The sequence below is a fragment of the Planococcus citri genome, chromosome 4 (genome assembly GCF_950023065.1).
Source record: "Planococcus citri chromosome 4, ihPlaCitr1.1, whole genome shotgun sequence".
Lineage (NCBI taxonomy): Eukaryota > Metazoa > Arthropoda > Insecta > Hemiptera > Pseudococcidae > Planococcus > Planococcus citri.
In genome coordinates this window covers 59497149-59510061 of record NC_088680.1, presented here as the reverse complement: position 1 = coordinate 59510061, position 12913 = coordinate 59497149, and the positions used below count along the sequence as shown (strand labels likewise).

Sequence of the window (12913 nt, the reverse complement as noted above, 5' to 3'; positions counted from 1 at the left end):
GGTGGTTCGTGACGGTTCAGATAGATTTGAAAAAAATCAGTAATTTTCAAACGATTAGACACCAACACACACAACTATCTACATATGTACTGTAGGTGCATGATAAATCAAACGTCGGAAAAAGATAATTTATATTTAATTATGTAGGGTTGTTTTTCATTCATTAAATCCAATGTACCCACCATTTGGAATAAATAAACAGCAATAAAAATTCACAGTGATGAAAATCAATACGCAATATACGGAAGATATAGGCTGTACACTGTACGGTAGGTAATTATTACTTATTAGACCTATGATATGAATTTAACCTTCAATTACGGAAATAGTGAAACGATTGTTTAAATCGTACCTCTGTTTGTTCATTCGAGGAAATTTTCACTCCTACCTTTGTCAATGGTTTTTCGTAGATGTTATGATAATTCAATTTAGTTATATGTATGTAGGTATTACTTACCAAACAAAATGAATCCGAATAGAAAAAACGACTACTTCGATGCACTGAAACCAATTTTGTACTTAATGAAAATGGATGGCATTTTTCCAATGAGATTTACTTTAAAAGGTATGAGAATAAACTCAAATTGATACTTTTCCATCAATTGAATGATAATTATTTTTAAATTCTTTGTTACACCAGATCACAGTGATAATTTTCTCAACTCGAAAATGGTTTCTGTAATAACTACCAGTCTCTATGCCATTAATATGGCATACACCTTGAGAAGGATATATTATCTCACTGATCATTTGTGGCAAAGATTCAGTTCGAATGTTTTTGTAGCCCTGATACCCAATTATTCGGAAAAAATAAGCATCTTTATAATAGCTTGGAAGGTATGGAGCCGAGGCGAACAAATGGAAAAGTACTGGTCAAAATGGCTGAAGTTTCAGGTGAGATGTTTTTGTGGAAATATGCTGCTCTTATTATGTTAAAGTGTGTAATGAAATTATTTGTATTGATCGTATACGAATAGGATGAGTACGCGAAGTTGACTGGCAAACAATTCGTATCGAATTTGAAAACTATGTCGTTTTGGTTTTCGATGTTGAGCCTATTTTTGACAATTTTCGCAATAGTTTTGGGTTATCTGTATCTTATGCAAGACGGTATTGTTGGACTCATTTCCGATAGTGTGAACACGATTTCAGCTCTCATTATGGGAATTTATTGGTTCATGAATCATATGTATTCGAGGGCATGCGCCATGACTGTTATTTCATTGGCGAAAGTAAGTCGTTACACTGATATGTTTAATTTTCTGGATAAATCAAGGCAATTTTGTTTTTTTGGGGGGAGTCTTGAAGAATTGAAAGCACATGCATAGGTATACTTGGTTTTTGAAGAAGAAACCAGCTAGCATAGCTACATATGACATGCAAAAGTATTTTGCAATTTTTTTTTTTTCATTTTCATTACGACTTACTTTATGTCCTTAACTTGAATCACAATCTAATTTCCAGAGAACACTGGAAGAAGGCACTAACTGGGGAAGATTAAATAAAATCAACGATTTATGGATACTGCTATGCGATTTAGTCGAAGAATTCAATGTCCTACATGGTTCTGTATTTTTAATATATACAGGAAGTGTTGTTCTGAACATGATTCTGTTCGCTTATATTTCCATGTATTATTCCAAGTTTTCAGATTCTTGGAATAAAAACGCAACGATCAGCGGTACGGTAATATGCGCTGTGATGATTTTAGTGGTCTGTGAAATGGGATATTCGGTTTATAGACAGGTATAATATTATTCGTATTCTTTTTGCAATTGATAGGTACAATTTCCTCATAATTTGCTGATATTTTTAAGCTGAATATCAACCTCAAGCACACGTTATTAGAATACAATACAGTCCATATGAAAGTTGATATGCTGCAGTCTGTAAGTTTTGAAGCACCCACTAAAAAATTTGAATTGGGTAAAAAATTATCATTACTGAAATAAGAATCTAATGGTTATTAAGAATGTAAAGAAGGAATGGGATTATACCACAAGTACCTAACTGATTTTCTTTTTATGCTCAGGTGGCGCTATTTTTGAACACCACATCTGTTGTGAATCCAAAAATTCATCTAAATGGATTTTTTGCACTTGATCGCGCCGTATTTCCAACAGTAAATAATCAGTAGGCTAGAATTGCTTTTATTAGGCATTAATTTCAGTGTAATTAGAGTGTCTTTATGTTGTTTCAGATTTTGGCGATTTGTATCAACTTATTAATTATTTTGAGACAGTTTAATGCAACTGACAGAGGGGTAGATTAATCAGGGAAACGTTTCAACTCTGTGACTTGGAAACTTGTTTCAAAAAAATGAAATCTTCATTTTTTGAGATGTATAAAAAACATGAATTGAATGTGTAATAAAATCATTTTTAAACAGCAGTACTTCTATTTTATGGGCCACTTTGCGAGTGTCGCTCACGTATTCTTCGATCAACGAATGCGATTAAGATTTTTCAACTTATACTGGCAGAAAGGAGAGGAGATGCTTCGTGACGGTTCAGACAGATTTGAAAAAATCAGTAATTTTTAAATAATTGACTACTACACACTTTCTTTTTTTTATTCTTTCTTTTCAGCCTTTTTTCTCAATCCACTGCTGGATGAAGGCCTCCCCAACCTCTTTCCACAAGCTCTGGTCTTGGGCTGTACTCCACCATTCTCCATCACATTTCCGTATCTCATCTTCCCATCTCCATTTTGGTCTCCCCAGTGCCTGTTTTCTATCTGGTCTCAGTGGTCTCCACTGAGTAGTCTCCACCACCCATCACTGATCCCCGCTTCTGGCAACATGAACAGACCAGCACCACTTACTCCGCTTAGCTATCTCCATAATGTCCATCATCCAGGTGGTTTCCCAAATTTTCTCCACTGTTCGTTTGTCTCGCAGCGTTATCCGCAGTATTGATTGCCCCATTCGCCTCTGCATCTTGACAATTCTATCTTCCAGTTTCTTCGTCAATGCCCATGTCGCCCATGTCGGTCATGTCTCACTAGCATATGAGGCCACTGGAATGATGTATTGATTGGCTACCTTCCTTCTCAGACAGATTGGTATTGACTTCTCTCTGATTATTCATCTCAGCCTCAAGTATGCTGCCCATGATGCTTTTATTGTCCTGGATATTTCTCTGTTGAAATCGTTATTCATTGTCATATCCTGGCCCAGGTACACAAATCCATCAACCATCTCAGTTTCATCACCCTCCATCAGGGTCAGACTCTAGAACACAGAAAATTTAGCGACCCACCAAGATATTCCCTATTGACAAAATTATGCATAAAAACAGGCGTGTAGATGCGTATGCGTGAATTTGGGGTTTTTTCAAAAAAAAAAAAAACACGGGGTTCAGCCTGTGAATAGCATGCGTAAAAGTAATGTTAAAGCATGTAGGTAAAATGAAAGAAAAATTTGAAAAAAATTTGCCCTGGGTGGGGGTTGAACCCAGGACACACAGTTGCTGTTTTTCCACGTTACCTAACCCACTCGACCACTTCGCTGCTTGCGAAGAGTGGAGTTATTTCTGCATAAATGTTTGTGCGTTGTGAACTTATTAAATTTTTCTCCAAAGTCCAAAAAGTGCAAACATTTATGGAGAAATAACTCCATTCTTCGCAAGCAGCAGAATGGCCAAGTGGGTTAGGTGATGCGGAAAAATGGCAACTGCGGGTCCCAGGTTCAATCCCTGCCCAGGTCAAAAAAATTTCAAATTTTTCTTTCATTTTACATGCTTTAACATTATTTTTATGCATGCTATTCGCAGGCTGAATCACATGTTTTTTTTTCAAGTCCAAATTCACGCATTGCTTGTGCTATGCATAAAAGCATGCATTTTAGCATGCTATCCCATAATTTTTGTCAATAGGGTCCATTTTAGCGACCCTGATTCTAGGCTCCTCAATTAAAACAGCCAAATTTTTTTCTCCCATTTAAAGTGCAGGACACTGAACATAAAAATTCATTCAGAAATTTTTTAAGCGACTGACTTTTACCTCATCAGCCCAAATATGTTGCAGTCCACTGAGATTTTCTCGGTAACTTGGCGGTAGGGTCCGGGCCTGCCCTCCATCTGGGCACATTTTTTGTCAGTTACAAACACATTGCACATAGTTCTGGTCTTCCTTTTATAAATTTTCAGTTCCACTTCTAGACATGCATCCTTCCCCTTATCCAGCATTCCCTGAAGTTTGTCCATATTCTGTGCTATCAGCACTACATCGTCTGCATATAGCAAATGGGTCAATTTTTATCCAGAGATCTCCAGTCCTTCCTCTCCCTATAATATATATCTGATGCTGTTATAGCGCGTGGCTGTGAACAATTTAGGTGAAAGGGCATCACCCTGTATTATTCCCTCTTTGAGCTTGAGCCTTATTTTTGCTGTTTCTCCATTGACTGTAATAGAAGCTGTGGCATTTCTGTGAATATACTCAATCACTTTTAGGTAAGCAGGAGCAATTCCAATCTTTTCAAGAGCTGTCATCATAGATACAATTTTCAAGGAGTCGAATGCTTTTTCAAAATCAATGAATGCTAAACATAGGGGCATTTTAAAATTGTTGGTTTTTTCAATGATCTGGCGCATAACGTGAATACAGTAGACTCCCAATTATCCGACTTTCGGGTTATCTGGTACCTACGAATTTATCCGACTTACTTTTCACATTATCCAACCTACCAATGTCGGATAATCCAAAAAACCCCTAATTTTTTATTTTGATGTGTAAACTGTAAATAATAGCGCAGTGTGCAGCATTTTGTATTCTAACGGTGTTATTTTCCTAGAAATCGATGAAACCTATCTCAAAAAATTATAATTTGAGTCAGTGTTTAATTGTCTTTTGTCTACAAAAGTATATTATTTTTGTTTATTCGTTATTTTTTCGATTCTTTGTTCCTGTTTTGAGCCAAAACTTGATTTTCTGAATGAAAAATTGTCTTCTCAAGCTTATGCACTTCATTTCTACGCTCAAAACATCCATTTTGGATTATCCGACTTTTTTGGTATCTGACCTACCTTACCCCCCCCCCCCCCTTATTAGGTCGGATAATCGGGAGTCTACTGTATGGTAAATTGTGTTTCTTCGCTTACAGAATCCTGCTTGTTCATGTGGTTGGGCTTTGTCAAGCTTTTCTGTCAGCCTTGTGGTAATTATCCTTGGGAATAGTCTGTACATATTGGAAGAAGGCTTATTGGACAATAGTTTTCTATACACCCACAGGTAATATAATTAAACCTCAAAAAAAAAGTTGATCAGTGTTTAAATATAGGTACATGTAGGGTTGTTTTTCATTCATTTAAAACAGTGTACCCACAAATTGGAATAAATAAATAAACAGGAATAAAAATTTACTGACATGAAAATCAATATGCATACAGGGTGCCCAGAAATATCGAGTACCCCAAAGAAAGTTTTTCATTAAAAATAGAGGTTGGCAACATGAAATAGTCAATAGATGCATATATGATTGGTGGAATGTTATCTCTCCAGTCCAACAACCAATGATGATGCTGTCATTATTATCATTCACTGTGACCAACCAAAGTATTATAGAAGAAAACTTTTTTAAGGGTACTCGATATTTCTAGGCACCCTGTGTATGGAAGATAGGCTATAAAGTAGGTAATTATTATGCCTATGATATGAATTTAACCTACAATTTACGGAAATAAGTAGTAACATGATTGTTTAAATCATACCTATTATGTATCCATTCGTTTATTCGAGGAAATTTTCACTCGTATCTATGCCTATGGTTTTTTGTAAAAATTATGATACTCAATTCAGTTTTACATACCTACCTACCTACTTACCAAATAAAATGAATCCAAATAAAAAAAACGACTACCTCGAAACACTGAAACCAATTTTGTATTTAATGAAAATAGACGCCATTTTTCCAATGAGATTTACATTAAAAGGTATGAAAGACTCAAATTAATATTTTTCCATCATGCACTTGAATGATAATTTTCGAATTCTCTGTTACACCAGATCACGAAGATAATTTTCTTAACTCGAAAATGGTTTTTGTAGTAACTACCTGTGTCTTTGCCATTAATATGGCAAACACCTTGAAACGGGTATATTATCTCACCGATCACTTATGGCTAGGATTCAGTTCGAAAGTTTTTGTAGCCCTGATACCCAGTTATCTGACGAAGATAAGCATTTTTGTAATACCCTGGTATATGTGGGGCCGAGGCAAACAAATGGAAAAGTACTGGTCTAAATGGCTGACGTTTCAGGTGAGGTGTTTTCGTGAAAATATACTGATCTTATTACATGCTGAAGGGCGTAATGAAAATGAATTATTTGTATACGAACAGAATGAGTACGCGAAGTTGACTGGCAAACACTTCGTATCGAATTTGAAAGCTATGTCGTTTTGGTTTTCGATTGCGAGCATTTTTTTGACAATTTTTTCAACAGTTCTCAATCTGTATTTTATGCAAGACGGTATTGTTGGACTCTAATCCGATGGTGTGAACATGTTCTCAGCTCACATTATAGGATTTATTGGTTCATGAATCATATGTATTCGAGATCATGTGCCATGATTGTTATCTCATTGGCGAAGGTAAGTCGTTACATTGATACTGTTTCATTTTCTGAATAAATCAAGGCAATGATATTTTTTTGGAGAGTCTTGAAGAATGGAATGTAGATGTGCCTGAAGAACTCAAAATGAGAGCCAGTAGATAATATTGGTTTTTGAAGAAGAAACCACTATAACTGCTATATGCAAGATTATTTACAAAATTTGTTTATACATTACGACCCATTCATGCCATTAACTCGAATCACATTTGAATTCCTAGAGAACACTGGAAGAAGGCACCAATTGCGGAAGATTAAATAAAATCAACAATTTATGGATACTGTTATGCGATTTAGTCGAAGAATTCAATGTCCTTCATGGTTCTATATTCTTAATATATACAGGAGGAGTTGTTCTGAGCATGATTCTGTTCGCTTATATTACCATGTATTACTCCAAGTTTTCAGATTCTTGGAATAACGACACAACGATCAGCGGCACGATAATGTGCGTTGTGTTGATTTTAAGGTTCTGTGAAATGGGATATTCGGTTTATAGACAGGTAATTCATTCGTATTCTTCTTACAATTGGCAAAATGTCCTCATCATTAATTGCAATTTTCAAGGTGAACATTAACCTCAAGCACACGTTATTGGAATACAATACAGTCCGTATGAAAGTTGATATGCTGCAGTCTGTAAGTTTTGAAGCATCCACTAAAAAATTTGAATTGGGTAAAAAATTATCATTATTGAAATATGTATCTAATGGTGAAGAAAGTAAAAAATGAATTGAATTACACCACAAGTACCTAAATGATTTTCGTTTTATGCTCAGGTAGCACTATTTTTGAACACCACATCTGCTGTGAACCCAAAAATTCATCAGAATGGATTTTTTGCACTAGATCGCGCTGTGTTTCCAACAGTAAATAATCAGTAGTCTACAATTACTTTTTTTTAGACATTAATTTCAGTGTAATTAAATTGTCTTTGTGTTGTTCCAGATTTTGGCGATTTGCATCAACTTATTGATTATTCTGAGACAGTTTAATACAACTGAAAGAGGAATAGATTAATCAGAAAAACGTGTCAACTCTGCGATTTGGAAACTTGTGTTTCAAAAAATAGAGATTTTTGTTTTTTGAAATGTAAAACAAAAACGTGAATTGAAAAATCAAATTTACAAATGAGTTTTAAGTAATGTGTCATCAAATAATTTTTCAACTGCAGTACTTCTATTTTAATACCAGGGAGCTTCACTTCATAGGCCACTTTGAGACATCCATCCTCAGTTCACGCCCTTCATTCGGACTGATCATTAAGGAATGCGTGATAAAATTACAGAATTTCTCAAAATTATCTCGCGGTAGTATTTCAGATTTTTCAAAATTTTGGAGGTGGTTTGAAAATTTTAAAAATTTGGATTTTGAGACGAAGCCTTTGAGAACAAATCAATTTTTCAAATTTGATTTAAAAAATAATTTTTCCATAATTTTTCATGCTGATTTCAGCTCGCCTTTCTCAAAGGGGTGCTTGAAATAAAAAAACATCTTGCGCAGTAGGCAAGATTAACCGACTTTGCTCTGTTATACAGGAAAATAAACAAATTTACCGAAATTTACGGATTTACTGAAATTTACCAATTTACCAAAATTTACCAATTTACCGAAATTTACCAATTTACCAATTTACCAAAGTTTACCAATTTACCCAAATTTACCGATTTACCAAAGTTTACCGATTTACCAAAGTTCACCAATTTACCAAAATTTACCAATTTACCAAAATTCACGAATTTACCAAAAATTACTTCAGCAATTTACTAAAATTTACCTCAGTAATTTACCAGATATTACCCGCTAATTTACCAATTTTACCGACTTTTTCCATTTTACCAAAAATTACCCCAGCAATTTACCAACATTCACCTCAGTAATTTACCAGACATTTCCTCACTAATTTACCAATTTTTTTACCGAATTTTAATTACCCCAGTAATTTACTGCCAAAGGTTTTTACCAATTTATCAAACTTTACCAATTTACCAAAAATTACCCAAGCAATTTACCAAAATTTTCGACCAACTTTAATTACGAGTAATTCACCAAAAATAACTAATCATTTTATTTACTAAAAATTACTATTAATTAACAAAAAAAAAAAAACAAAATTATCAAAATTTACTGGCTATTTACCAAAAACTTAATGTTTTTTGTTGAAACAAAAATTACACTAGAAATTTTTGAAAAATTTTGATTTTTTATGGCAAAAAAATTTTGGACGGATAAAATTAACAAAAAAATTAACAAAAAATTTTCTCCTCTTGACTCGCGCGGGATTCGAACACCCGACCTCCGGCGCACCAATCTGCAACCTACACACCCTAACCACCCCATCTGTTTGTTGGGGGTGAGCCGTTTGCGAGATATAATGGTTTACACAAATTTCTGCTTATCCATAACGTTGAAACACACTTAAACGTTCATATCTCGTAAACGGCTGAATCGATTTCGACCAAATTAAAAATTTCTCTAGTTCAGTATCAGAGCAATATTTTGCCATCATCAGTTTCGACTTAAAGTTCGGAGCTTTTGAGTTCAGCCCGGCACAAATTTATACATAAATTGATATATAAATAAATAAATAAATAAATAAATATATAAATATGTATATATACACATGAAAAGTGGTATTACGCAGCCCATACTAGATAAACCTCAGACTTTTTGCGGCCCATCTGGACTTTTTGCAGCCCAGTACCGGGCTGCAAAAAGTCTATTCTGTTTTCACTCGCTACAGACATTCAAAAACAAGCCAACCCAGTGTGTATATGAGGCAGAATACCACTAAAGACCTGCATTATCCGATTTTATGAACTTGGCGTTACATGCACGAGCTATTCGAGTTCCGCACCTCTCTGGAAGTGAATGAAAACATTTTTTTGATGGTGGAAAAAGTCTGGGGAATATCTAAAAAACATACAGTTGAGTGGGGAGCCCTCCTTAAAAAATGAAAAATGAATTACAAGCCTAAATATAAGTCTTTCTCCAACCTGATGGAGTATATATCTTCTTTTCATGGCCCAGCAGTGAGCTGCTTTGAGAACACATGGAAAAAATCAAGCGCACCTCTGCTAATGCAAACCAAACGTCGGTCCGCAAAAAGTCAGTGAAATGTCATGGGCTGCGTAATGTATGGGGGCAATCTATATATATAAACTTATCTCGTTTTGCGCCATACGTCTTATCGTGATCAGCACACTCCGAAACGTCAAGAAAATCCACCCCCACCCAATTCTTGAACCATCATGACAAATACAATACCTTGACTTTCCGTTTCACGGCAAAGTCGGTAAAATAGTATTTCACTGCTTTTAGGAGCAAGTCCTCATCGAGATGATCTTTCGATTTAAAAAAGTTAGCTTCCCAGGAGTCGAAGAAACGTAATGAAAATTTTGGGGATTTTTCAAGTTTACGCTTGAGATTATTATGATAATCGACTTGCTATGTTGACTTTATACGTAGTAGGATGGGAGAAGGCATACCCTGAATGAAGTGTTGGTATTTTTGATGCATCTGTAAAGCAGAGATTGAATTTTTTGTATTCTGATGAGAGTTCAAGATAGTTTTGTTTTATTACTAGTGGAGAGTGGCTATTTTTTGAGTAGTTAATTAGTTCTGTACTAGAAAACTCGTTAAAACCGCGCAGTCCTAATTTTTTGAACTTTCAGTAATAGTCTGCATATCTACACTTCACAAGCTTTCTATTGAGGGGTCTTTTATGAAAATCGGTTGAGTACATATCTACTGAGGTCTCGTGGGAACAAAAAAACCAACATCATTCTAATCGCCAAATGCTGCGCTGTGATTGGCTGAAATGATTTCTCAAAGTTTTTGAGCTTTTGGCCAAACTTTTCAAACTTTCAAGAATATCCTGCAAATCTACTCTTCACAAGCTTTCTATTGAAGGGTCTTTTATGAAAATCGGTTGAGTACTTATTGAGATCTCGTGGGAATTATAATTGCCGAATGCTGCGTTGTGATTGGCCGAAATGATTTCTCAAGCTTTTTGAGCTTTTGGCCAAACCTTTCAAACGTTCAAGAACAACCTGCATACCTACCTACATTTCACAAGCTTTTTATTGAGGGGCCTTTTACGAGAATTGGTTGAGTACATATGTACCTACTGATTACTGAGGTCTGGTAGGAACAAAATAATCCAACATCACTCTAATTGCTGAATGCTGCGTTGTGATCCGCCGAAATAATTTCTCAAGGTTTTTGAGCTTTTAACCAAACTTTTCAAACTTTCAAGAATAGCATGCAAATCTACACTTCACAAGCTTTCTATTGAGAGGTCTTTTATGAAAATCGGTTAAGTACTTGCTGAGATCTCGTGGGAATTATAATAATATGCCGAATGCTGCGTTGTGATTGGCCGAAATGATTTTTTGAGCTTTTTGAGCTTTTGGCCAAACTTTTCGAACTTTTAAGAATAGCCTGCAAATCTACACTTCGCAAGCTTTCTATTGGGGGGTATTTTATGAAAATCGGTTGAGTACTCACTGAGATCTCGTGGGAACAAAAAAACTGACATCATTTTAGTATAATAGGATTTTAGTATATAGGATTGACTTGAGTAGGCCTGAGGAGCCAAGTGGGATATAATATTGGTTTTTGGATGGGTGTTTTAGGATTGATTTGAAGATCATTCAACATTGTGATGAAATTAGAAATGGGTCCTTCTACATGATCAAAATGTTGGGGGTTGGGTGGGTTAATTGAGTTTTGGAGTGGATGGGAAGCGTTGGTGGATGCATTTGAGATGAATTTGTTTGTTATGAGAGTTCTTCTAAAATCTGGGGGTAATTCTGCTGCTTCACAATAAATGCTATCTATTGGAGAGGAATAGAGGGCTTCTATACAGATCCTTAGGGCTGAATTTTGAATTGTTTTTAGGATATTAGAAGTTTTATTTGAGATATTTGCAAAACATGGGCTTCCATACTCAATTTAACTGCGAATTAGAGATTTATATAAGTGAAGTAGGAGTTTGCGAGATGGATTATACTTAGTATTTTTGATTATTTTCAACAGATTTAGGTGTTTCATGAGATCTGATTTTACGTTTAGGAAATGAGGAGTCCAATTTAGTTTTCTATCAAAAGTTAAGCCAAGAAATTTAGTAGTGGTTTTGAATTCTAAAAAGTGTTCTTTGAAGTTGAGAATGAGATCTGGAGGAATCTTTTTTTTTTGGTGAAAAGTATACAGTGGGTTTTTGACTCTTGAGAAGGTTAGACCATTAGAATCTGTCCATGATTCAATTTTTTTCCAGGGTTTCTTGGATTACTTGAAGAGCCAGTTGACAGCATGAAAAAATCTGGAAGGAGATTTTTTGGAATCACTATAGGCAATTTCTATTCTAATCAAATCATATTGCATTAAAATTTTTCAACTTGTACTGGCAGGACGGAGAGGGGTGCTTCGTGACGGTTCAGGGAGATTTGAAAAAATCATTCATTTTTGAACAATTAGACTCCTACACACACAACTAGATAATAAAATTAAACTTCGAAAAAAATTGATCAATGTTTAAATAAGTATGTAGGGTTGTTTTTCATTCATTTAATACAGGCTAATACAGCAATGTGCCCACAAATTGAAATAAATAAATAAACAGGAATAAAAATTTACAATCATGAAAATCATTATGCATATACAGAAGATAGACCATAAAGTAGGTAATTATTAGGCCTATGACATGAATTTAACCTACAATTACGGAAATAGTAAAACGATTGTTTAAATCATACATATTAGGCATCTGTTCGTAAATTTGAGAAAATTTTCAATCATATCTATGCCTATCGTTTTTCGTAAAAATTATCATATTAAATTTAGTTTTATGTACCTACCTACCTACTTACTTACTTACTTACTTACTTACCAAACAAAATGAATCCGACCAGAAAAAACGACTACCTTGATACACTGAAACCAATTTTCTATTTAATGAAAATAGACGCCATTTTTCCAATGAGATTTACTTTAAGAGGTATAAAAGACTCAAATTGATGTTTTTCCATCATGCACTTGAATAATAATTTTCGAATTCTTTGTTACACCAGATCACAAAGATAATTTTCTGAACTCGAAAATGGTTTTTGTAATAACTACCTGTGTCTATGCCATTAATGTGGCATACACCTTGAAAAGGGTATACTATCTCACCGACCACTTGTGGCTAAAATTCAGCTCGAAAGTTTTCGTAGCCCTGATACCCAGTTATCTGACGAAAATAAGCATTTTTGTAATACCTTGGAATATATGGGACCGAGGCAAACAAATGGAAAAGTAC

At 34.8% G+C, this 12913-nt stretch overlaps 1 protein-coding gene across 1 annotated transcript; it reads left to right on the top strand.

The window, feature by feature from the left end:
- The first annotated feature begins 383 nt into the window (after nucleotides 1-383).
- On the top strand, nucleotides 384-1952 carry LOC135845212 (uncharacterized). Its single transcript, XM_065363677.1, has 5 exons — nucleotides 384-565; nucleotides 641-894; nucleotides 978-1232; nucleotides 1465-1746; nucleotides 1818-1952. Exons 1-5 carry the CDS (start codon nucleotides 466-468, stop codon nucleotides 1950-1952), a joined length of 1026 nt encoding a protein of 341 aa, XP_065219749.1. The 5' UTR covers nucleotides 384-465.
- Nucleotides 1953-12913: the final 10961 nt, after the last annotated feature.

Bases quoted from the DNA above. Each gene is read 5' to 3' on its own strand.
- LOC135845212 (XM_065363677.1), top strand. From the start codon at position 466: ATGAATCCGAATAGAAAAAACGACTACTTCGATGCACTGAAACCAATT. The intron at 895-977 runs GTGAGATGTTTT...GTATACGAATAG, and splicing joins CAAAATGGCTGAAGTTTCAG to GATGAGTACGCGAAGTTGAC. The intron at 1,747-1,817 runs GTATAATATTAT...GATATTTTTAAG, and splicing joins GATATTCGGTTTATAGACAG to CTGAATATCAACCTCAAGCA.